Genomic DNA, 24,558 nt, shown 5'->3' on the forward strand with positions numbered 1-24,558 from the left:
TCACATTACTGTGTGGCTTTTGTCCAAGAGCTGAAAACATAACTTTGTTATTCTCTAACTTTGGAAGATTATTGGCAAACAAAAGTGCGCTCATCAGGTTATACAACTAAAAGGTTCTAAATATAATTAACAACTTGTGACTTGCTACAAAATTTACTAACTTTTCTTGCCTAAGAGTTTTATCCAGGCTTTAAGTAGCATGCTACTTTCTTGTTCTTCATTCCAGTTTTACTCCGTGATTTAAAATGTTTTATTCATGCATTAAATGTATGTATGGTGCTGTGGTTACAAAGTCTATACAAAGCTTAACTTTCTAATGCTCCTTACAAAGGTTTCTATTTAAAATAAGGAAGTAACTCCAGCCTTTAGAACAGCACCTTGACAGTGTATGCTAACAGTACATTAACCTTTGGTTGCACTTCTTTCAGACAAACTCAGGAGCCAAAAACTGCAGTCATATAAATCTTCAGCACCTGAGCAGTAAGGGAAAAAGTCATTTTGATGTGTTCTTAAAAGTTTCTGAATACATTGTCATTGTGTGTTATGACAGTCAGAGATATTTTTTCTCCTCAGGCTTGAGGATGAGATAAAAAAAAAAAAAAAAAAAAAAAAAAAAAATGAACCTACCACGGAGAAGTGTTACCCTTCTTCTTCACAGAAAAGTGAGTTCCAGACTTCAATCAGTCATTGCTGCAAAGAACAGAGGCGGAGGTTAGACTTTCACAATTCCAGGGTGTGCTATCAAAGCAACCAAAAACTCTTCCTTGGCCATTTCCTGTATGGTTTCACCTCACCACCGTAACTGTAACTTCTTTACTGCACATATTGACATGTTCCCAGGCTTCAAATCAGAACATCTTGTCAACACTTGTGTGGTCTTCTGCCCTTTGTCAACGGTCAGTTAGACATAGCAGACACACTAGAGCTCACCGCGAATTATATAAGCTATTTGAAAGAGACTCTTCCCTTAGGTATTCTGTCTAAAGTAGGTCTAATGCATCCTGATATCAATATTATAAGTAAATGTTATGATCATTTTAATGTTCTTTTTTTTTTTCCTTTCCCAGGTTGAGTGGTTGAGATGAATTCCAGCATTTTCTGGAAAAGCATACAGAGATCACAAAAGAAAAGGTACACAATCCAAATAAGAGTTTTGAACACTCAGATGATTTATTTTTAACTCGCTAAATGGTAAGAATACCAAGCTGACTGTCTGGTTTTTGTTTTTTTTTTTCTAACAGAAAAACGATCAGGCTTAAAAAAGAATGCTTCAGAGGACAAAGCCGGCTGTTAAAACGTCAAGTGAGGAATTGTTTTTCATTTAAAAAAAAAAAAAAAAATCTCTTTGGTACATTGTTGTATTTGTTAACATCCTGCTAAATTTCAGATCGTGTCTCACGATGCCCTCAGAAAGACCTCTGTAAAGAAGTAAATCAGCCATCTATCACAACAAATAGTCCTCTGACGATGGATGAAACACTTCCTCGAGCGCGCAGCCTGACCACAGCACATGCCCCGCCAATATTGTTGGATAAATCGACTGTTCCCCGAGGACAAATGCTGCCAGTGTGCCAGGATCAATTTCTCTCTGCCTCATTTCAATTTGTGGAAAATAACTGGATAAATTCAGCCACCGCATTTATGAATGCAACTTCATGTGCTTTCACATCAGCAGATATCAGCCACACTTTTTTACCCAGCTCATCTTCAAGCCATATGTTATGGGATGCTGCTTCTCACCAGGTGGATCCTGTTACTTTCCTATCAGGTCATTGTGGCCAAGCCTATACCCCACCTGAAAAAACTGAAGTGTGTTACACTGACTTACCTCAGGTTAGCCAACCTGACATTGTATCAGTAGATTTTACAAGCCAACTACTTATCTCACCATGTAAACTTCAAAGGGAACCTTCAAGCTCTGATGACGTCACTCTTGCAGTTTCAGAAGCTTTGTGCGATTCAAGACTTTTCCCAGACAGTGCCAACTGCAGTAGCCTTTTAACAGACAGTCAGTGTGATGTGGTTAGTCCATTTTGGCTCGATTTGCTTTTGGATAGCAGTAGTAACTTGTGCTTCCCTGATCCTAATCTTGTAGATTTTGTCCTTTCCCCTGAAACGGGTCCTGATTAAGTACAAAGTTACTGCAACTTTGCAGTTTGAAATGACCAGCTAGTAGAGAGACGGCTGTATTTTTTTTTCTTTCCTTTTTATTTTAATTTGTGTATAAAAGATGTTTAGACCGCATATACAGAAAGTTTCGAAATGATTAGCTTATAGCAACACCATGAGGTATTTATGCAGTTCGGTCTGCAGACTTCATTAAACGTGTTTTGCCAATATTTGATAAAAATGTTTGCATTTTTCCCCCTGCATTGTCAGACTGATGCAGATGACATTTCTTTTCATATTGAGTAACATCTTTAATTTTTCAGTGCATCATTGTAGGAATTATAGTAAAGATGAGTCATAATTTCCACTAGAAACCTCAAAGCATTTAATCTTGAAATATAAAACCGACGAACACAGGCAAAATGCTGCATTTGCAATTATTACAATTTGCTTTTCCCTCTCCAGCGAGTACATTAAAAATGAGATGCTAAACAAACAACTGGACTGGATACCTATGTGAAGTTTGAGTAAAGATATGGCATCTTATCAGTTGAAAAATCTTTATAAGCTGCTGAAATAAATGGAATAATTTATGTACTGAATGTAAATATTCAATATGTGTAAGTCTTAAGCCCCCTAAATTTTTTTTTTTTTTTTTGGCAAAATGAGAAATGATACAGTAATCAGTGAAATGTACAAACATTAATGGAAATGCAGTATATTTTAATTTGTTAAATTCTGACAAGCTTGAACCTCAGTACTTATGAACGTCTTTTTTCTTTTCAAAGTGCCTAAAGATAAAGTTTAAAACTGGTTCTTTGCCTGTAGAGACAACATTGGTTCATCCCTCGAGTTGGAAGCCTTTTTATTGCATGAATGTTGCTTATCAATGTTAAGCACAAAACATTTCTTTTGTACTTAAATTGTGTTAAGTAGCTTTGAACATTCCTCTAAAAATTGTCAGGTACAAGAACTGGACTGAAAATGGTTGAAAAGCAGCCAATATCTGAAAAAGGTTTGGAATATTTCCAGGAAGCCTGGAGAACTACTGGTCAAGACCACTTTAATAACTAAATAAAAATGACAACGTCTGGCTCCTTGCAAGCAAAAGTAACTAAGGGGCTGGCTCAAGGCTTTTTCACAAATCTCTTTGTACCTGCACTTAATTTTACCTCGTGTTTAGCTGGTATTAAAGAAGAAAACTAATCTGGATCACCCATTCAGGAGACATGAATGTACATGGTTAAATTAAGCTTGATTGAATGGTCGCCACTAGGTGGAGGTACTAGGCTCATAGTTCACACTTAACTTCCCTAACTCCTGAGGAATTAAAAGTAATTGACTGCACTCGCAAATATGCACTTCTGCTGGCACAAAATATTTACTTTAGACTCCTAAGGATGCTTCATTTAGTCTTCATCTTTATTGAGTAATTCAGCTGGGAACAAAATCTCAATGTGCAACTAGAGGCCATTTAAACATTACAAATACTCTTCGGGATATTTGTTTACATATTACAGTGAATTTTTTATGAAATACAATAAGCCACATTTAAAAATAACATGGCTACAACTAAGTCGAAAATACAGAAGCAAGCCCTGCAGACTGGAGCACAACATCTTTTAGACTCCTGAGATGCATTTACATCTTACTGGTTACTGATTGAGTATAGAGAGACTACATACTTGTCCCGAATCTGTTGTGTTTTAGTCAAATTTTGGAGCTTGAAATGTTAATTTTTAATGTTATCATTTGATATTTGAAGGCACAGTTAGAAGCAGAGATAACTTGACATTTTCAACACCATAGTGAAACAGTACAGCTGGTATTACTTTGGTCTTAAATATATGTGAAAGTAAATATGCACACATATATTTCATCATCTTTTGTTTAAAACACATTTGCTATTATGGGAAACACACAAATGCATATTAAATAATTATGTCTCTATTCAAGAACAAAGCTTTCTTCATACAAACAGCAGTGTTAAACAGTTCAAAATGAATTAAATGTTATGTAGGATATTGTATCATTTATAATTAATCTTTTGGTGTGTATTATATAATTTTCAGGTCCTTCACATTTAGGTCCAATCTTCCTGTATTACATAAATATTAAAGTGCAAGTTCCAAGCAGTATCAAACTATAGGATATGAATATAATCAGTAGTTACCTTGTAAATCTAGAACCAGTTTTATAAATAAAGAATATTAAATATAGAATGATTTAATAGAAATTATAAATTTTGTTTTAAGGCATTGCTGTGGGAATGAGGCAGGACACTACCAGCTATTTCTCCAACTTCTCCACTTGAGTCCCATTTTCAGGTTTTTTCTGAATCTTGTAGTCTTCCAAAAGTGCTTGCGCTGTGTGCCTGCCAGTCCTTTTCACCACAGCTTTGATCCCCAGGTTGTCAACATTGAAGGCAGTGATACCGACATTAATGGCAGAATTGACAGCGTGGTCTGTGGCTTGTCCTGCCGCTGCTCCGTACCTTCAGAGTCAGATTGAGTGAGAGGTCAGAGCGAGAGGCGGGGAGAAGAGGGTATGGGAAGAATTAATTAATATGTAGTGCAAAGACTGTAAAGATGCCATCATGCGTCGAGTGAATTTCTGTGAGGGAGTGAGGGTTGCAAGTGCATGCAAGTGTGCAATCTGGAATAAATACATTTGTTTGCCAGAATATTGGCAATTTTACCCAATTGGAAGCAGATGGGAAGATCATTTTTGGCCAATTTCATTTACAAATTCTAACCAAATCAACTTGTATTGACACATGCATGCAAAAACAAAGCAAATGTAATACTGTAGAGTCCAGCTTAGTGATTTCCCAGGAATGCCTAACGAAGCCAAAACGTATTCAAAGAAAGAAACAGTACGGCAGATTTCCATCATTATAAGAACATTTTAAGAATTTCCCTCCTGAAACCAGTTTTTAACTCTGATGTGAATTTTGCATTTTGCAGAATTTCTTAGAACACGAGAACCCGTTGAGGCAGGCAGGATGAAAATACTGTCAATTATAACATTTCCTTCAGAAACACTGTTAGAAATCAATGGAATCACTTAAAGAGGCCCCGTAATCCAAATTGGCACACAAGAAAAGGGAGTGAACTGGTACAGCATAGGGCTGAAGAGTGCTTTGTTAAAGAGAACAAAAAAACCCAGAAGCTTGTGTTATGTGCACAATTAGAAGTGAAAAGCATTAAACAGTTGTGGAGAATCAGGAAAAATTACACTTTGTCTCATTAGGAGTGTCAGTTGTTTTGTAGACCCCTAAATCTGCAAAGCAAATTGAAGAGAGTGAGTGCACTTTTGGTTTTTGCTTACACAATGTATGCAGTCATTTACAACATACACATCAAAAACCCGTCTCCCGAGCAGTGCTGATCAAAAAATTGCATATGTGCACATTCAAGCAGTGACAGTAGTCAGAAGTAATTAAACTATATTTATTTAATTTCTTACTTGTGTTTTACGGTGGTCACTGTTTCTGAAGCTACACTTGTAGCTATGTCCTTTGCTGCTACTTCCAAACCTGTCCACATGGTTGCAAATCCTGGGAAAACACAAGAGTATTATTTGTATGTGTTTGTAAGGGTAGATACATTTATGCAAAGGGCGTAATAATGAAATACATCAGATTCAGACTGGACAAAATTCCCTTGAAGCGTGTTTTTAACGGTAACATTTCCAGAATAGCTGCTATTTTACACAGCAGACATTCAAGCTGAATTTTGGGAAAGAGGGCAAAGTCAGAGGGTGCCAAACCTGGTGAAAAGGATGTGGTGGTCAATGCAGGAAAAGCAAAACAAAAAATGCTTTTTTATCATGCTCTCTGCCAGTGCATGACAATACACAGCACGGCTGAGGTGTTTTAATCTGAATACTATCCTCTACACACTTGTCATAGAAGAGCTCTTATTTATTTATTTTTTTTAATTTCTGGTCATGTGACAAATGACCAAAAGGTCTTTTCAAAAACGTCTGTGTATATATAAAAGTACAAACAAATAAAAAATATGGTTTTTAATAAAAAACAAACAAACCCAAAAAAACAAAAAAAATGTTTTAAAGAATATAAAGTGAAAATTAACTTTACCTTGCACACCACTTGCAGCCACCACCATGGCTCCATCAATGTTGGAACGCCCATCTTTATCCTTCTTCATAGACTCTGGGATCAGCTTGCCTCCGTGTTTTTTCACATGTGGAGCCAACTCTCGACCCACGCAGCTAGCAACAGAACACACGCCATCCACTGCAGTAAGAAAGCATTAGTAAATTATAAGTTCACTGCCAAATTAACACTCAAGGACAGTAAAAAATGCTGACTGAAGATGACTTAATGACCTAGAAACTGGCTGACTTTGACAGCTCCTCCTGTAGCTTGCTTGGCAACATGGAGGCCTTTTGTGACTGTGGGGCTGACGGGGGTGGGTTTGTCCTCTGGAGTGATATGTTCTCTGAGTTTAGCTGCCCCTTTGTGAATGGCTATGCCTGTGTACTCAGCTCCTTTGACCAGTCCCCAGCTTAGCCAGGATGCACCTGACAGGATCACACAGGGCAGACAGCGTTAGTGATCATTAGTGAGGACTGCTGACCTATATTCATAAACAATCCAATTCCAAACTCCTAACTTTGTAAAACAATGATATTAAAAACTTAAGAGACACTGCTTACCTGTCAGGATCCCGCTTGCCACCTTTTCACTCCATTCAGGTAAAGTCTTTTCCTCTTCAGTCTCTGCTGGAGTCTCTGCAGGAGCCTCTGCTGGTTGCTCAGGTGTATCAACAGACACCTTCTGGCTGAGATTAATGGTATCTGCAGCTTCTTCTGGAGCCTGATCATAGAGACACATTGGTTAGCCAGTGCAGAATGAAGACAGACAGTGTGGGATGAAAATAAATACTTTGGACAACTTGTGGAAGCTGCACACATCTACAGATGTTCGTCTCCCAGTAACCCCCCAATGCACACAATGCATCCTCTCATTCTGCACTCCTCATTACAATGCGCTATTTGTTTGCTCTCAAACAGACTGCCATTTTAAAAACATCTCTCTGCTGTAACGAAAGATTTGAGCTAAAAATCTCTGGTATACTATTAGACTGAATAATAAAGAAATTAAAAAAAATGCTTACTTTCTGATGTGATATCACCTCCATTTGACAAGATAATTAGGCTGTGTGCATTCATTAAAAATGACCTTGCCTGGTGTCACTCCAATCAAAATGACACCTCCATCATGGCTAAACTGGCACTTGTCTTTCAGCTGAAGCTCTAAGGTTCTAACTGCTGCAGATAAGAGCATTATAACTGATTAATTCTCCTCACCTGCCTGAGTCAAATCCCCACAATGCTGAGGCAGGGGTAATTTGGGGAGGGCTGCTAGATCAGAAATAAGCAGCAGCAAGAGTTTCATTGCAAGCCAACAATACAGCAGAGTGCAGCATCAAAAGTGTTGTTTGTGTAAGAATCAACAAAACAATTAAACTGGAATTTAAAAAATCTGAAGTTGGGAAAGTTTAGATTTTCTAGTTTAAAAAAAATAATCTTGTTATTTCTTTAAACACAGAAATCAAATACAGCATGATCTCTGTTTGGGGATATATTTAGCCACAGACTCTACTGTTTGGGAAACACAGGCCTTACAGCCTGGTCTCTGTTTGCAATTGTTTGCCAGATAATACCAAATATTTCATGCTGTTGCAGATCTAACCACAGTGAAACACACTGACCTGAACCCTCAGATCTGTCATCTGGGACAACAGGTCCTGAAACAGTCCTCTGTCTGTAGCAGGGAGCTCAGAGGACAAAACCACTCCCACATAATACCCTGGAGCTGGTGCCATCATGTCCGGAAACATAAACACACCAGTGTTACAGAGTAACACTGGAGAGTTCATGGCCATGAGAGGGTACAGCCAGTCACACACCTGCCAGGATCAAAAGAAAGTGAAGAAAATGCAACAAATGGAAAATGTGATTAAAAACAAATCAAAACAGGTATACTATGATATGAAATGATGTGTGTAATATAGTATAGTAAGTGAATTGAGGTGAAAGTTACATTTAACAGGAGAAAGAAGTCTGCAGACATTTTGTTTTACTAGAAGTTTTCAAAAGTAACCTTGAATGAATCCTGGTTTTACAAATGGTGCTTCTGCACAACACAGTGAGACAAACTAGAGTACACAGTCATCCTGTGATTGCTGCATGTCTAACAAGATTACAGAGCATAACTGTGTAAGCTGGGTTTACGTAATTACTTGCACTCATGTGAATCACTGATGTCACACACTTTCAATAACACCTGGGAAATCCCCCACTAAATAGGCAAATTTTAGTCTCATGACACTAGTGGCATGAAAGGCAAATGTAATCATAACAAATAATCCTGAATAGGTTAGAGCCATTTGGTGTTATTGATTTAGTCTCTTAATAAAGAGCTTAAGCTGTCTACATACCTCCAAACCCTTTCTTATCTTATCATTGACTGGTTGCGGTGTTGACCTGTACAAATCCAACTTGGCAGTTCAAAACACCTCACAACCTTTGATTTCACTGCATCATTGGTTTGTATTAAGCAACTTATTTCAAGTCAAAAGAAAAAGAAAAATCTGGAAAGCATCTCAAACTACATCATGCTCATCTGTGAAGATTCACAACCCATGTGATATGTTAAAAAAATCCCCCCCCCCAATAAAAAAAACAAAAACAACCAAAAAACACAAAAACCCCCACTACCAAATAACAGTGTTTTATTTATTTTTGTGACTAACAATTTCATGTTAATATGTGATTCTACACATTTTACGAAACAGGTGGTGCAGTGGCTAGCACTATTGCCTCACAGCAAAAAGGTCCTGAGTTCGACTCCACCATTTTGCTGTGTTGAGTTTGCATGTTCTCCAAGTGTTTGTGTGGGTACTCTAGCTTCCTAGAAGATTCTGGTTTTTAATTTGGCTTTAAGTGCACATCCTCATTCAATTTACAGGTAAAGGTCAAGGTTTTCATCTTTAAAGGTCTTTGAGATATTAATGTTCAAACACTGCTTTAGTTTTAAATGTGTAAAAACAAACAAACAAACAAACACACACACACACAAAAAAAAAAACCCCACCTCCTACTAAAAAAAAAACTTTATACTTTTTCATTTATATTAAAATACATTTAGATACACCTGTCAGTTTGGGAGCTGCATGCCCATCTAGCTCCTAGCTACTGTCATTTTCTTTTTAAAACGGAAAATTAAGTTCACACATCATCTTGGCATAGTGCACATGCCTACACATATGAACACTCCAAATAACTTCATTTCTTTTTCTGAATATTGTCACCTGTGCCCCAAATCTGATTCATGTCTGGGATTCTGCCGAGGATGACATCATAGCCATTAACCTACCTACTGGGACTAGGGCATTAGGTAAACAACCCTCACATGACTCTGTCCTTAGGAAGGAGGGACATTGATCTTTAACCGGCCTATGTCCCTCTGCTGATGACTCATCGTAATGCGGATATTAAGAAATTGAGCAAACATCTTATGAAATCGGGTAAAGGGACACAAAAAAGAAAAGGAGGAAGAGAATTGATAACATATTTTTTGAGTGATTGCTTAACACCACATGAATGTATAATTTTAAAATAACAAAGTAAAAAGATATATATATATAAATAAATAAAATAATTTTCCCCCTCTCACCTGCAGAAATGCTGGTGGTCGATTAGGCACTCTGTCTGAGTGATCGCTGGTAAACCTCACCAGCCGCAGGTAGCCGGGGTATGAGGGAGCGCTCACTTGCCCCTCAGGTGTGACAAAAAATATCTGCACACCGTTGGGAATGTACAGCAGCTCCTCTCCATCTTCACCTATGATCTGAGGGGAAGGTGTCGAGTTAGATGTATGACTGTAGAACTCTTCCCCGACCAATGACATCTCCCCTGAATCTGTTCCATATGAGACTGATATGTGACCATCGGCTGCCTGAGGAGAGTAGGCTGGAGGCTGTTCGGCAGGAACCGCAGAGGGTCTGGTAGGTGAGAGGGGTAGACCCACTCCTCCGCTTGGAGGCAAACCTCCTACAGCTCTAGCTGGCTGACCATTAGCAGAAGGAATGTCTGGTGGAGGCGGCCGTACTGGCTTCTCTGTGGTGGGAAGTCCTGGGTAGAGACCTTTTGCAGAAATGCTTGTTGCATCAGGGGCAGATACTGCAGATTCAGGGTCAGAGCTGGTCTCTAGTATGGCCATGCGGGTGGTGATGTTGTTCAGGGTCTCCTGCATCTTCTGCTGCATCTGCCTTGCTGATTCCCAGGAGTTGCCAACACACTCTTCCCCCTTCGAAGGTACACTGATAGCCCTAAGAAGGTGCTGTCGTCCTTTTTTGTAGAGCTCCAGGGCCTGACTCTTGTCTCCGGCTTCATCTGCAGTGAGTCCTTTATTGATGCACTCGAAGGCCCTTTCATAGCCATCTTTGATCACTTGAAGTCTGGCATTATCAAATGCATCTTGTTTAGCTTTCTCCATTGCTCTGAAACAAGACAATTGGTAAATTTCTATTAAGTACAGCACATGCAGGGAAATGATTATCTTGGCTAGACTTTGAAATGGCTAAAGGTTATTCAAATGATATTTTACTGCTTACTTAACTTCGACCCCAAACTTGATCACAAGTACAAGTCACTTAGAAGTGAAACGCATCGCGCAAATGGCCCTCTTGGTCTTTCTAGATCACATGTTACCTGGTTTATTTTCGTTACGTACGTCAGTGTTACTGGTTTAAAACGATCCACTAAAACAGGCTTTAAACACACTAATCCTCGTGTTAAACTTGCTAACACAGATCAACAAGAGCTAACATCTGCGTTCGGACAAAGTCAGGAGCTATGCCACGATTTTAGTGTACCGACAGCAACATATATATATAACACGTGAAGTCGTAATTAGTGATAACTACTAGCTGTCAGCTAGCTCCAACTCACCTAATAGCGAATGATATTAGCTCTTACCTTAGAGAGCGGAAAAACACCAAAGAACAGCTTATTAATTGGCCTGCTAACGTTCCTCCTAGCTAGCAAAGAGTGATAACTTCAATCGGCAACCTGAGTAAATAAACTAGACTTCGCTGCTGGACGACTCCCTAAAGTAAAGGAGAGCCTAGTGGTGTCATGAGGTCATTACTGACCTTTCAAAGCAAAAGTTCCACGACCGACCCGACGTGCCCAATACGATCACATGTCAGCCCCCTTTTAAAAAAATAGATACCGGAAGTAGTGAAACGCCACCTAAACTTGACAATTTTTGTAGTTCGTCACCATAACCACAAGAGGTCACTAAGCACCCATTCAAATAGCTTCTACTGATAAATGAACCATTTGAATAAGGGGACACTTCCATCTATTGGTCATAGTGAGCAACTGCAACAATTTATTTTCCATTAAATCAAATTTCAGTCCCATTAATATCAAGCAGAAATTATGCACTTATACACACTTCCATATAGATTCAAAAACGGTGACTGAATGATGCGGTGGCAGTGTAAATATATTTCTTAATATTAATAAAGAGACACCTTTTAGGACTTCTCATCAATAATGCAAACTAGCTGAACTTATGATAAAAAGCAAGTTCACAATGCAGCATTTTCAACAGTCTCAAGCCATGCTAAGGTTTTTGTTTTGTTTGTTTGTTTTTAAAAAATATATTTATAATTTTTTTCTTTGAAGCTATTAACCAAATTTTGGGGAAATCTTGGATGATTCACTATGAATGCAGAAAATTCTAATTTTGATCTGACATGCAATGCCATCAGGTAAGCATGTGGCTGACAATATGTTGATTTTTCAGCATCGCAGTATCCCAGACATGCTGCCATTACAGTGATATTTTACTGTTGCAAAGGTAAGCCAAGAAGGAGACACAGATCTCTAGTTTGACCTGGAGACCCTGTGTTTCTTACACTTTTCAACAACCAGTATGTATCTGTTGATTGCATCACCCTAAATCACAACAGTGGTCATTAACTGGTACAGCAGTCTTAGTCATGGTGGCCATTGCTGGCCACAATCAATACAGAAAACAGCTGCAATAATGTTAAACATTAACAATAACAACAACAACAACAACAGATCAAGATAACTGGAATAGCTGTTATAACTCTGTAACTTAACACGTGAATGTCAGATGAACAGACCCATGAGTCTTTAAGCTAGTGGCTCCTCCCCTTAGCCGGCTACAATACTTGTTTAGAAAAATGCACAATGGAGCACTATCGGTCATGGATTGGCCTCCCTGTAGCCTGGACCTTACAAGAAATCACAAGAACATTTGCCTGAGAGAGTTTGGGCTGTGCTGAAGAAGGTGGTCATGACCCTTGTGCTTGATGCCCAAACTCAAACTATGCACTGAAGATTGCATGCTATTCCTGTGTCTGCAGCTTACTCAAACTTGCTTCCATAATCCAAAGACATGCATGGGTTAGTTTAATAGGTGATCACCAATTAAAGTAACAAAATGGATATGTTTTCATTAATGTAACTCAAATGAATGTATTCAACAAAAAATTGAAAACAGATTCCCGAAAGCCTCTGTTATACCTCAGAGGTCTGAGCTGACCTCGGGTCACCCAGCTGTTGAGAAAGCTGAAACATTAATCTGCTCAGTGACCGTATCCTGTTTACTGAACACTCACAGCAGCTGTGAAACTGAGGATTCTGTTTACCGGTGCTAAATCATTTTAATGTTCAGACGAACCGTTGACCGACTAGACAGAAAATTATGCTGGTTCATCAAAATGTTGATACAATTGTTGTAAAATATTTCCAGAGGAGAAGAAAGTGAGTCAGGCAGGACATGCCCACTTCTTGTTCGTTGTTCTTCTTTCAACACTCTGCAAATGGCTCATTGAAATTGCTAACACATGTTATTGAGCCCCCAAGGACAATAAGAAAATATCTACAAATCTACTGACGAAAAGAGAAGATTTGCTATGGATTTTAAAAACATGTCACGTTGGCCATAGACACCTTCAGTTACTAGATTTCAGATTTTTGAGACTGCACACCAGAGGGAGTCAAATCCTACCTCAAACATAGATTTTGAGTATGAGGTGGTGAAAACGGCACAGTTTTTATGTTGCTCTGAGTTCAATCTAATCAAAAACCTTTAGCATCCTTCATAGTTGAAACATTTAGTCTAATCATGGGAATGATTAGACATGCAGCTTGGTTCAAATGCGCCTCTAATGACTATGAAATTACCTAGCATGTCGCCATCAAACAGCAGAAACCTACAGGCATTTTAAAAGCAATAAGAACAAATCAACATGCATAATTTACTAAGAATGAACTTTTTCTGAATCACTTGTGTTTTTGTTTTACTAGTCTGACTCTCATCAGTTTCTTAGCTGCTGTGACCCTGGAAAATAGCTCAACAAGTCTAATCTCCAGTTTGACAGATTCCCAGTATTCACTGAGCACAGATGCCAAAACACTGGGACCAGACTGGACATGCTCTTCACACATGTTGCGGTGTTAATCCAGTGCAGCTTTAGCTCACTATTTTGAACTCTGTCATGCCCGAGGGCAAGCTGATGTTCAAAGGATCTGAGCTCCAGTCCTTAACATATGAAGGTCATATTTTTTTTTTTTTTTTTGATCAAGGTCTTTTTATTGAACAAAGAATTGCTTCCAACAACAATTATGGCAAAATTAACAAACAGTTGTGCCCCCACCCCCCCAGAACAGTGTAACTAAAACCCAGCCAGAGAGGAAAGGAGAGACAAAATAACATAAAATAAAATAAAGTTACAGATACAAAGTAAATAATAAAATAAATGAACAACAGCAAGAGAAAAAAAAAAAAAAACCCCACTCACACGCACATTAAGCAATAGTATCCGGACTTAATCTTTCAAAGTAAGTAAGAAAAGGTTGCCATGTGTCATAGAACCGCCGAACCGAACCTTTTACAGTGTAGCGGATCTTTTCCAGCTGAGTATAGTAAGATAAGATAAGATAAGATAACCTTTATTAGTCCCACACGTGGGAAATTTGTTTTGTCACAGCAGGAAGTGGACAGTGCAAAAGTTATGACGCAAAAATTAGAATACAATAAGAATAAATACATGACATCCTTAACCCATTGCCCATATACAGGTGGAAGTGGCTCTTTCCATTTCAATAATATCATTCTACGGGCCAAAAGAGTGCAGAAGGCCAGAAGATCAGAGTGTGATTTGGAAAGACTGGCATCACAAGGCGTCACTCCAAAAATAGCTATAAACGGGCAGGGTGCAATTGGAACACCAAATATGTTGGATATGGTTTCAAATATGCTTTTCCAAAAGCTACCCAGTTTTGGACACGCCCAGAACATGTGAAATAGGGAAGCAGGCTCTCGTTTGCACCGGTCACATGTGGGGTCAAACCCATCCTTGATTTTGCTCAGTCTAGTTTTAGACCAATGGAGACGGTGAACAACTTTGAACTGAATCACCACATGTTTAAGGCAAATAGATGATGAAGAAATGCTATTGATTATCTTGTGCCAAGTCTCATCTGTAATCCGTTGGCCAAGATCACTTCCCCATCGTTCCCTAAGTGATTGCAATGTGGACAGCCTAAAATTACTCAACAGCTCATAAACATCACTTATAACCCGCTTAGCATTTGGCTTAAAATCAAAAATATCATCCAAAAGGGATGGTGGTGGACAGGACGGAAAGCAGTCAGTATTAGAAGCAACAAAATTCCTGAGTTGTAGATACCTGAAAAAGTGTGACTGAGGGATCTTGAACTTGTTCACCAGCTGTTCAAATGAGGAAAAGATATTGTCCGTGAAAAGAGCAGCCATTGACGTTATTCCCAGCTTTGTCCATATGTTAAATGCCTCGTCCGTCAAGGATGGGGAGAACATGCAATGTCTATGCGGTGGTGCATTAAGAGAGAGTTCAGTCTGTTTAAAGTGCCGTCTGAGCTGATACCATAACTTCAGTGAGTGGACAACAAGAGGATTCGTGGTGAAGCTGGAGATCGGTCTCGCCAGAGGTAATCTGGCACACAGCAAAGACACCAGGGAGGATTGACTCACCGACAGCCGCTCCAGTGTTACCCATGATGATGATAAATTATCATGGTCTTTCATCCAGTACAATAATGCTCTTATATTAGCTGCCCAGTAATAAAACAGAAAATTTGGGAGTGCCAAGCCTCCTGCGCTCCGCGGTCTTTGTAATACACTCTGTTTCAGCCTAGGTGGTTTTTTGTTCCAAATGAAGGAGGAGATTTGACTATTTAGATTATTAAAAAAAGACTTGGTTAAAAAAATTGGAAGACACTGAAAAAGATTGAAGGTCATATTTAATAAGAACTTTGTTCCTGTGTTTCTGTAAATTGTGCTCAAAGTGAATAAAAAAGAAATCTGTTTTTCATTCTCTTATTACCGAATTTGTTTTCTGAAGTTAGTTATAGTTTATTATTCATCTCATTGAATTGTACGTGCATCATACTCTGCTTCACTGTAGTTTTTGTCCAGTTGTGCTGAGTGCACTACAAACAGGTTGCCTGTCTTTACTTTGATTATATTACCAGATGGGGAAATTTTGAATTTGTTCTGCTTCACCGAGAGGTCGACTAATGTCTGTAGCTGGAACAGGCTGGTAAAACATGTCTTCTGTTGTTAAGGTTGGCCCACATATGAGCAACATATGTATGGGTCACCATTTTGGAAGAGTGATTTGCTTTAGAGCTATAGATCATGGATTTAGTTTGGTCACAGCAATGTTTTTTCTATGTGGACATCAGAATTGTCTTAATAATTCATTTTTGAACAGTTAAGAATTATCAAATGATAATGATAATTATTAAATTATCATTAGTGCAGCACAAACTAAAAGTTAGAGGTGGCATAACAGAGAGAGTATGACTGTTAGTCTTGCTGTTTATTCGCTGTTTTCGTGAAGAGTTGCAACATTAAGATTGGTTTTAACCAGAAACAGGTTATTTGAATTCTTTGTGTAAACAGACTTCAACATTTCAATACTCATGGAGCTACTGAAACACATGCACAATGATTAATGAGGAATTACATCCCAGCCAACACTCAAATGATATGCATGTGGGTTTCTGGCTTTGCTGATCCTCAATTATTCAAGTAACTTACATTCAGTAACCTGCTTTTTTGTGGAGTTTCAGTTTCGAGTTTATAAGATAAAAGTCAGATTAAGCAGCTATAAAATGAGTTATTTAAGAAGTTATTTGGAAGAACCAGACACAAGGCTGTAATGAATGTACAACTCTTTTACAGGCAGCTCTGTGGGTTTTTTCCACATGACTACTATATAATGTTCATAATGCCCCTTAAAAAAAACCTTAATAAAACAGTTTTGTCCAGATTCCCCCTGCCTGACCTCGTATTTTCCTAGACTGCTAGTCTTCAGTTTAATCACAGTGCGGATCAAAACATACCATTACTTTAATGATTAGTCATTTAAATCGCATGCAGTTGTTCTCATATTTATCTATTTTTATCTCTTGGCCAGACTTTCATTTTAGCTGTAGATGCAGTTATGTCAGTAATTTATTGCTGCCTTTTTGTCAGTGTCACTTTGTTCCAGATATACACTTTGTTTTCCATAACTTTTTGAGCATATATGCGATGGTCGGTGTTCATAAAAACAATTATAATCAGAAGAGAGTAATGGTCACGTCCACTATTTAGTATTTCTTTTATATCGGTTTAGGAGAAAGATCGGAAGAAAAATGAGGGATTGAGCAGGAATTATGGCACTGAGGGGCTTCTCAGGCATTGTGTAAACAAATTTATGCCTGTGTGCCAAAAAGAAGAGCCTTTCTAAATGGAAGCACAAATGCAATCAATCATGGACTGTTCCAGGCTCAGATTTTTGCTATGCAGGTCTAATGTTAGGTTTTTATAGCGTTTGTGTGTATAATAGATAAATAATTCTCTCAATCAACATTATTCCAAACAGTACTATGATCTGTTCAAAATGAAGACATTCATCTTGAGTAAATGATTAACATTTGTATTTACTTATTTATATGTCCTTGTGCAAGCCCGCTAAATAAGCATTCACCATAACAAGGCAACTATGTCACTGCAGTGGCGTAAGATGGCAATTAACTTGAGACTAGAACTTGATATACATAAACAATAGTATATATGTTGTTATCCAGTGCACATCTCCTATGAACCAGTAACAAAATGGGTAGTGGTATCCCATGTGTTTCATGTTTTCATATTATGACCATGAAATAAACAGGTTTGTTAAAGAGCTAAATGTGCATGAATGAGCTATAACTATAAGCAGAAACAAATGGAAATTGTGCAACCACAACAAATGCGAAAAAATGAACAACAAATGATTCCAATTAATGCAAGCGTCAAAACGAATTGCCTTTTTTTCCTGGTGAAGCTGTAAAAGACACATTAAAATATGGTGCAGCTGTGTCCTCTGCACTGCATTTTTGAGCCACAAATACACGCCGCTTGTCCACATGTCATAAAACCCCATATAAATTAATGGTTTTCCTAACAGACATCAGGATCTTAAGTCACAGTTTCCCCTCAGCCCTCCACTGAGGTCCGTATTATAGAAAGTTAGTGTCCCTGAAGTGGCTGCAAAAAGTCAGTAAAAGAAGAAAAAGTTCCGCTTCAGCAAAGCCCTGTTCTCTAAAAAATGTGAGTATTTAAAAATAATCTTGATTAAAAGAAAGCTGATAAAAAAGTTTGGGCAACAAGCTGATTAAATTAGAGGAAACTAAAATACCTTTTCTTTATGAAAAACTAAATGTGTGCATCCTGACCTCTTTTTTTAATCAAATGCTTATTGTCCTCAGTTGAAATCCACATAAGCTGCACAGGGCTGACTGAAAAAAGAAAACTGGATCACGGTCGCTAGTAAACCTGTCTCAGGCTTTGTGATTTATGGACAGAGAGATCATGTTCTTTTCTGACTCCAGCAAGCTCTTGCACTATCATCCCCAAGGTGAAACAATGCTTCAATATTTGGGAAAGCTCGCTGTTCCTACTTTAACATCTGGTTCAAAGGGTGCTAAATATTGAACAGCGTACTACTAATCTGAAACACTGCTTTGATAGGAGTCATCAAGAATGACATGAAGTTAACTTAAGCGCTCACTCACAGATTTTAATTTTTTTTAAAAAAAGGGTCTCCTGCATGAATCACCCAGCTATTGAAAAAGTTATTATCTGTACCAGGGGCTGCAGTTACTCCTTCCAGCAGTCTGACAGTCTTACATGCATGAACGCTTTAGCTCAGGAAAAATGCAGGGAAAACTGAGGTAACAGAGGTTTGCACTAGACTAAAGTAATTTACCTATAAACTTCATCTCTGGGGTGTTATGGGGCCTTTACATAGTTTACAGTTAGTACATTCCCCTTATAAAATGACTAAAAATCCAAGCTTATAGTCCAGATGATGATCTGTTGCTTCTTCTTTATGTGTTCTTACATGTTTAATTACAAGTGAAGGGAGTGTTTCAGTGTTGGCTAGTGAATCATATTCATGTGGTTAAAATGCTGTCAGACTAAAACATTTTGTAAAATTGCAATTGCATTATATTTACATAAGATGTACGACTTTGTTTATATGCTCAATCTTATGGAGGCAAATTTAACTTTTGAAGTACAATCTTCTTCCCTCACTAATGCTCATCATATGTAGTGCATAATTATTTTTTGGCAGAACTCAGACAACAAACACAGACATGTAATGGCTTTGCTTTCAGCTATCCTTCTGAGCCATGTTTCCATCTGAAAAACAAAAAGCTGCCTGAAGCGACTATAAATGATATTCTTACTGCACATACAGCGTCTTGAGCCGCCACTCTTCCTAATATGTTGCTAAGAAAAAGTAAAACATATAGGACAAACACAGATACAGTTCTAATGAGCTTGAAAGTTATTTACACCTTATTCTTTAACACACCCTGAACTTTCTTGGGAAAACTTTCTGGTCGTTTCTTTAAGTAGTCACTCGGAATAGTTTCTTGAAGGACATTCAAAGCTCCTCTTTGGATTTTGGCTTTCTTTTGTTCCGTTCTAAGTCAGGACAATCCAGGAATGCTTTTACTGCATTGGCAGTGTGTTTGGGATCACTGACATGCTGAAAAAGAGTTCTCACCAATCAGATGATTTCCATACGGTATTGCCTGGTGACAAGATCTCTAATACCACAGGCTGGTATTATGTCAGGTTTTTGGTTAATAGCTCTTTGGAAATCACCTCATCAGTACAAAAATAATATTTTATGCCAATCAAATTGTGTTATATTTGCCCTTTATTTATAGATTCAACTAAAGAAATGGTAACAAATTATGTGTTTTTGGAACAGGCTGCTAGTAACAAATTGCTGAAAGATACAATTTAAATGGGTCATATAAGTTTTCTGTTTTGTGCAGACACATCCTTTAAGTTAGGAGCCTTTTTATGCTTGACTGATTCATAGGTCAGCATTAAGTGGCTTAATAAACAAAACAAACAAACAAACAACAAACAAATATTCTTCTAAAGATGATCAGACTGGAGGACTGGACTGAAAATGAGTGAAAAAGCAGCCAATGTCTAAAGAAAACCCCTGAAAGACCTTCCAAAAGCCTGGAGAACAAGTGGTAAGGATTATTTCATGGATCAGATTTTAAAGAGTTAAGAATTAAGTCTGTTTCATTGGAAGCAAAATATAAAGAAATGAGGGGTGAAGCCAGAAATCTGCACACAGCTGTATGTTGAATGTTTTGTGTGAACGTAAAGTCACTGACCATATACGAAGAATACCATGTGGATGAGCCATAGTTATGACAAAGCCAGCAACGGAAGATTCACAAACGCACGCAGACATGTGTGGAGCAGTTTCCTAAAACAGTAAAATATCTCTGGCAGGAAAGTGTGCAAGGAAGGCCAAACATATTGGGTCCGGTACATCAACATCAAAACAGCCAAAGGCTGATCTAAGAGACATAAAAATGAGAAACACACAACGTTTTTTGTTTTAAAATGTATTAAGATGTAAAGAGCTTTTTGTAACCAGTCAGTATGTGGAGAAAAGAGAAGCTGTGATTTAGGGGAATAACTGGCAAGTCACGTGTGGAAAAAGAAGCCTGATTAGTGATGTGTATTTTGGCCACATTCTGTTTCTGACATGAGAAAAAGAATAGTTGAAGTTTAATAATGAATTCACTTGTGTACCATTACTCACATGGCCAGACTCAAATGCAGGACTCAGTTCAGTGAAGGTTTATTTACAGTTCACAAGCCCAATATGTACAAAATCCAGTCGAGGTGGCTCTTCTATGTTGTCTTCTATGATGTTCTATGTTCTCTTCATTGGCTCTCTGTTAAATCCAGAATTGAATTCAAAATCCTGCTCCTCACGTATAAGGTCTTGAATAATCGGGCTTCATCTTATGTTATTGACCTTATAGTACCATATCACCCTATTAGAGCGCTTTGCTCTCAGACTGCTTACTTGTTGTTCCTATAGTATTTAAAAGTAAATTAGGAACCAGAGCATTCAGTTTTAAGACCTTTCTTCTGTGGAACCAGGTTCTAATTTGGATTCAACAAACAGACACCATCTAACTTTAAGATTAGGCTTAAAAAAAAACTTTCCTTTTTGCTAGAGCATATAGTTAGGGCTGGATCAGGTGACCCTGAATCCTCCCTTAGTTATGCTGCAACAGGTCTAGGCTGCTGGGGGATTCCCATGATGCATTGAGTATTTCTTCTTCAGTCACCTTTCTTACTCATTATGTGTTTGTACTCCTCTCTGCATTGAATCATTACTTATTATTAAACTCTGGCTCTCTTCCACAGCATGTCTTTTATCCTGGCTTCCTCCCCTCACCCCAACCAGTCACAGCAGATGGCCCCTCCTCATTGAGTCTAGTTCTACCGCTAGTTTTTCCTTCCAAAGTGCTTGCTCATAGGTCATCATATGATTGTTGTGATTTACTCTGTTGTATTATTGTATGGTCTACCTTAAAATATAAAGCACCTTGAGGCCACTGTTGTTGTGATTTGGCGCTGTATAAATAAAACTGACTTGAAGTATGAGAGTATAAAAGCAAGTATAAAAGTTAAACAAGGTAAAATTAGACTAAGATGGAATCATTATGAAGGGTATGCAATTTTTCATGGTGGGTTTCAAAGAGTAGGTAGCCTACTGGTGTGTGCAAACTACTATCCTTTGTATCTTTTCTGGTGAATCTTATGTTTCTATCCACTAAGTTGATGTGAACAGTGAAGGCTTCGACTTCTTGGGTTTTGATTTTGACCCAGGTGTAATCCACGTATCTGTACCAGTGGCTAGATGCAGTTCCTTTGAAAGAGACAAGAGCTTTACTTTCCACTTCCTCCATGTAAAGGTTGACAACAATGGGTGACACATGAGCCCATGGCACACCAATGTGCCATGGGCTCATGTGTTTTTTAAGGAGCTGACTTGCTGTAGTGATGTTCTCACATACCTACAACTCAGTTGCCTCAGTTGTAGGTATGCAACTGAAGAGAGAAACCACATCAAGGCACACTATGGTTTCATCTGCCATTGCAGTGAAGTCAGTATTTGATGTAATGGCATGTGTTACCCAAAAGGAGAGCTCGGACAGTGGTGAGGTGCTTAGAAATATTGTAGGTGGCTGAGTTTATACTGCTAACAATGGCTCTGAGTGGGACTCTTCTTGTGAATCTTTGGAAGTCCATATATACAGGGTATTGCATCCCCTGGGTACAGACGGTGGTATGCAGTTAATTATTCCTTATTGCTGTTTTCGTGGCTGTGATGACATCCACCATGGGTGGCTGTTATGGAGAAATTGCAAAATTAAGTCATTTGGCTAGTAACTTTTTCTTTTCAGATTCAGTGAAGAAAAGCTGTGATTTAGGGGAATGACTGGCAAGCCTGATTAATAACGTGTATTTTGGCCACTTTCTGTTTCTGACATTGTTGACATAATAAAAAGAATAGTCAAATTTTAGTAATGAATTTACTTGTGTACCATACCTCACATGGCCAGACTCAAATGCAGGACTCAGTTCAGTGAAGGTTTATTTACAGTTCACAAGCCCAATATGTACATTATGTCTGCTAATTTCTTCATCTACTTTTCCTGACTGTCTTCCGTTGTGGTGTCCTCCTGTTTTTGTCTGTACGGTCTACGTATCGACTCGGGATGATACGTTTTTGTTTGCAATGTACGGAATTTATGAAATTGTCTGTCTTTTCGCATAATTTGTTGGGCCTGCTGAGCCTTTCCACAAACTTAGAAACTTCTTCTTAAATCAGGGAGGGTAGGAGTGTTTTGAAGACTTTGGTTGATCTTATTCTGGAGTGTATCGATAGTGAAATGGACCTGTCTTATCCATTCAGTTAGAAGTCGGTGTGTGCTCTCCATAGAATCAACTTTGTTCTTTTTTTTTTTTTTTTTCACCTGTCCCGTGTGGTTCTTTGCCATCAGAATTATTGTCTAAAGGCTAAGAAAGATGCCCAATGGATTTACTTTACCAAATGGACCATTTGCAATCAACTTTGTTCTATGTCCCCTGACCATGGATCCAATTTGCAAACTCTTGGGAACAAGTCTGCTTTGTCTTCATCTTAGGTTAAAGCCTTAATGCCCACTCACAACTTGCATCAGTTGATCTCAGTAAGTCACATGATAGGGTGAGGCAAGGTTGCACAATGGTTTCATCTGAAACCTCTGAAGATAATGACCCACACCTTTTTCACACCATGGCTCATATGATGAGGCACATGACCATAGTAGGTCAACAGTCCTCTTAACGGACAAATCCCATTAGGGTTTAAATACCTGGGACTCTCCACCATTTGGTCTAATACTTGAATAAGCTTCTCTGATGAGAGGTGAAGCGTCGTCGAGGAACTTAAAGAAGTCCACTCGCTTTTCTTTCCGAGCTCCTTAGATTACCATGACCTGGATGACTACTAATGTGTTCAGCATGCCAGAGCACATGAAGGTATTCATTAGGTACATCAAGGTGTGGCTCTGGTATTTAGCCTTATCTCAGTTTGAGAACTGAAACAATCCGTTTTCATATCAGGGTTTGGAAAACATAATATTTACAATTAGCAGCAGTGCATGTCTAACCTTCCCGACAATCCTATGAACCACCAGTCATTGTGTAAAGTTCAGTAAAAATATACATATTTTAAGTCAGAAGGCGTAATTTAACCTAAACACACCCACAAGCTGCAGGAACGCACAAACCCATGAAAAGGTTGTAAAATAGTTTTCTTTACCATCAATAATAATAAAGTTTAGTTCAAGATGAACCTTCTAAAATGCAGCATTTACCTAACTCCTAAAACACCAAAGGCAGAATGAAGCTCATCTCTAGGCAAAAAAGAAAAAGTATGTATGTCATCACTTCAATGTTTCACCTTTTCTATATGTGTAGATTGATGAATGTACAGTGTCTGACAGCAGAAAGATGCTTTTATTAATTCTGCCAAAGGGGTAAAGTTTTTCTCTAGTGAGGTTTTCTGCTCACCTTAAATCTGAGTTTGAGGCATGCACTTACAAGTATGATTAATGACACTTGTTTGCGTGCCAAAATGCAAATTTCTGGAAGGTTGTTATGAAAATGAAAAACTTTCAGGATGTATGCACAACACTGACTAGACTGATGAGTGATGCAGGGAGTGACTTTATTCAGGAGTTAAATATTTTAAAATGCATGAAGCATTTTTTTTAAAGGATTAGGACTCATTTGTGGTTTTAAGATTATTTAACCCCATATTTTGCATTTTCACTGGAATTTTAAGGTACAGTATTGTCTTAAAATGTGCTTTCAAACACTCTTTACATATTTAGTATCTTCTTTTAGCTATTACTGTAATAATTTGTAATATGTAAAACATGTTGATCCTGAACGTAGCTCATTGCTATAATTCAGTATTGGATTTGGATTAGTCCTTTATCCTTTTTGGCAACGGACCCCAGTGCACCATGGGATAAGTCTTGCAGGAAGCGAACCACTGCCCAAGAGTCACTGTAATGACTCCCAACATTGTTAATAAAAGTTAAACCTTGGTACGTCCAGACCCTTAGAGTATACAGCACAAAACAAGGCAGTTAGTACATGAACGGCGCTAATGCGTTAACAAGCTAACTGCGCGCAGCCCCTGCACGGGGTGTTCTGTGTTAACTCGCTAACGGAGGATTGCCGCATTAATGCGGTTATGGCGTTAATGTCATTTTAACGAGATTAACGGTGACAGCACTAATTTATATGAAAAAAAGGGGACAATTTAGCACCTTGCAAAGTAAATTATAGGCATGTATTATTAAACCTTTGTGGAAATATCATAATACATCATGCATATTTCAACTTCAACAAAAGGTGTTTTCGGTTAATGAATGCTAAAAATGAGTCTTTTTATCCCA

General features: G+C 38.2%; 2 protein-coding genes across 3 annotated transcripts; one reads left to right on the forward strand and one right to left on the reverse strand.

Annotated features, from left to right (window-relative positions):
- Positions 1-1,075: 1,075 nt before the first annotated feature.
- On the forward strand, positions 1,076-2,237 carry LOC146694418 (uncharacterized). Its single transcript, XM_085430572.1, has 3 exons — positions 1,076-1,131; positions 1,242-1,302; positions 1,388-2,237. The coding sequence occupies exons 2-3, from the start codon at positions 1,266-1,268 to the stop codon at positions 2,128-2,130; spliced, it is 780 nt and encodes a 259-aa protein (XP_085286698.1). The 5' UTR covers positions 1,076-1,131; positions 1,242-1,265; the 3' UTR covers positions 2,131-2,237.
- A 1,271-nt stretch (positions 2,238-3,508) lies between these two features.
- spartb (spartin b) lies at positions 3,509-11,440 on the reverse strand. 2 transcript variants are annotated; one of them, XM_085430570.1, is made up of 8 exons: positions 11,298-11,440; positions 9,818-10,643; positions 7,851-8,048; positions 6,793-6,952; positions 6,463-6,657; positions 6,212-6,370; positions 5,578-5,668; positions 3,509-4,603 (listed from the first exon to the last, which is right to left on the reverse strand). In XM_085430570.1, exons 2-8 carry the CDS (start codon positions 10,637-10,639, stop codon positions 4,399-4,401), a joined length of 1,830 nt encoding a protein of 609 aa, XP_085286696.1. In that variant the 5' UTR covers positions 10,640-10,643; positions 11,298-11,440; the 3' UTR covers positions 3,509-4,398. The 2 variants fall into 2 exon arrangements, with proteins under 2 accessions (XP_085286696.1, XP_085286694.1); XM_085430568.1 differs by having other exon boundaries at positions 11,122-11,440.
- Between the last annotated feature and the right edge of the window lie 13,118 nt (positions 11,441-24,558).

The sequence above is a fragment of the Copadichromis virginalis genome, linkage group LG14 (genome assembly GCF_057382275.1).
Source record: "Copadichromis virginalis isolate Kocher_CV1m ecotype Utaka linkage group LG14, C_Virginalis_male_GT1.1, whole genome shotgun sequence".
NCBI lineage: Eukaryota > Metazoa > Chordata > Actinopteri > Cichliformes > Cichlidae > Copadichromis > Copadichromis virginalis.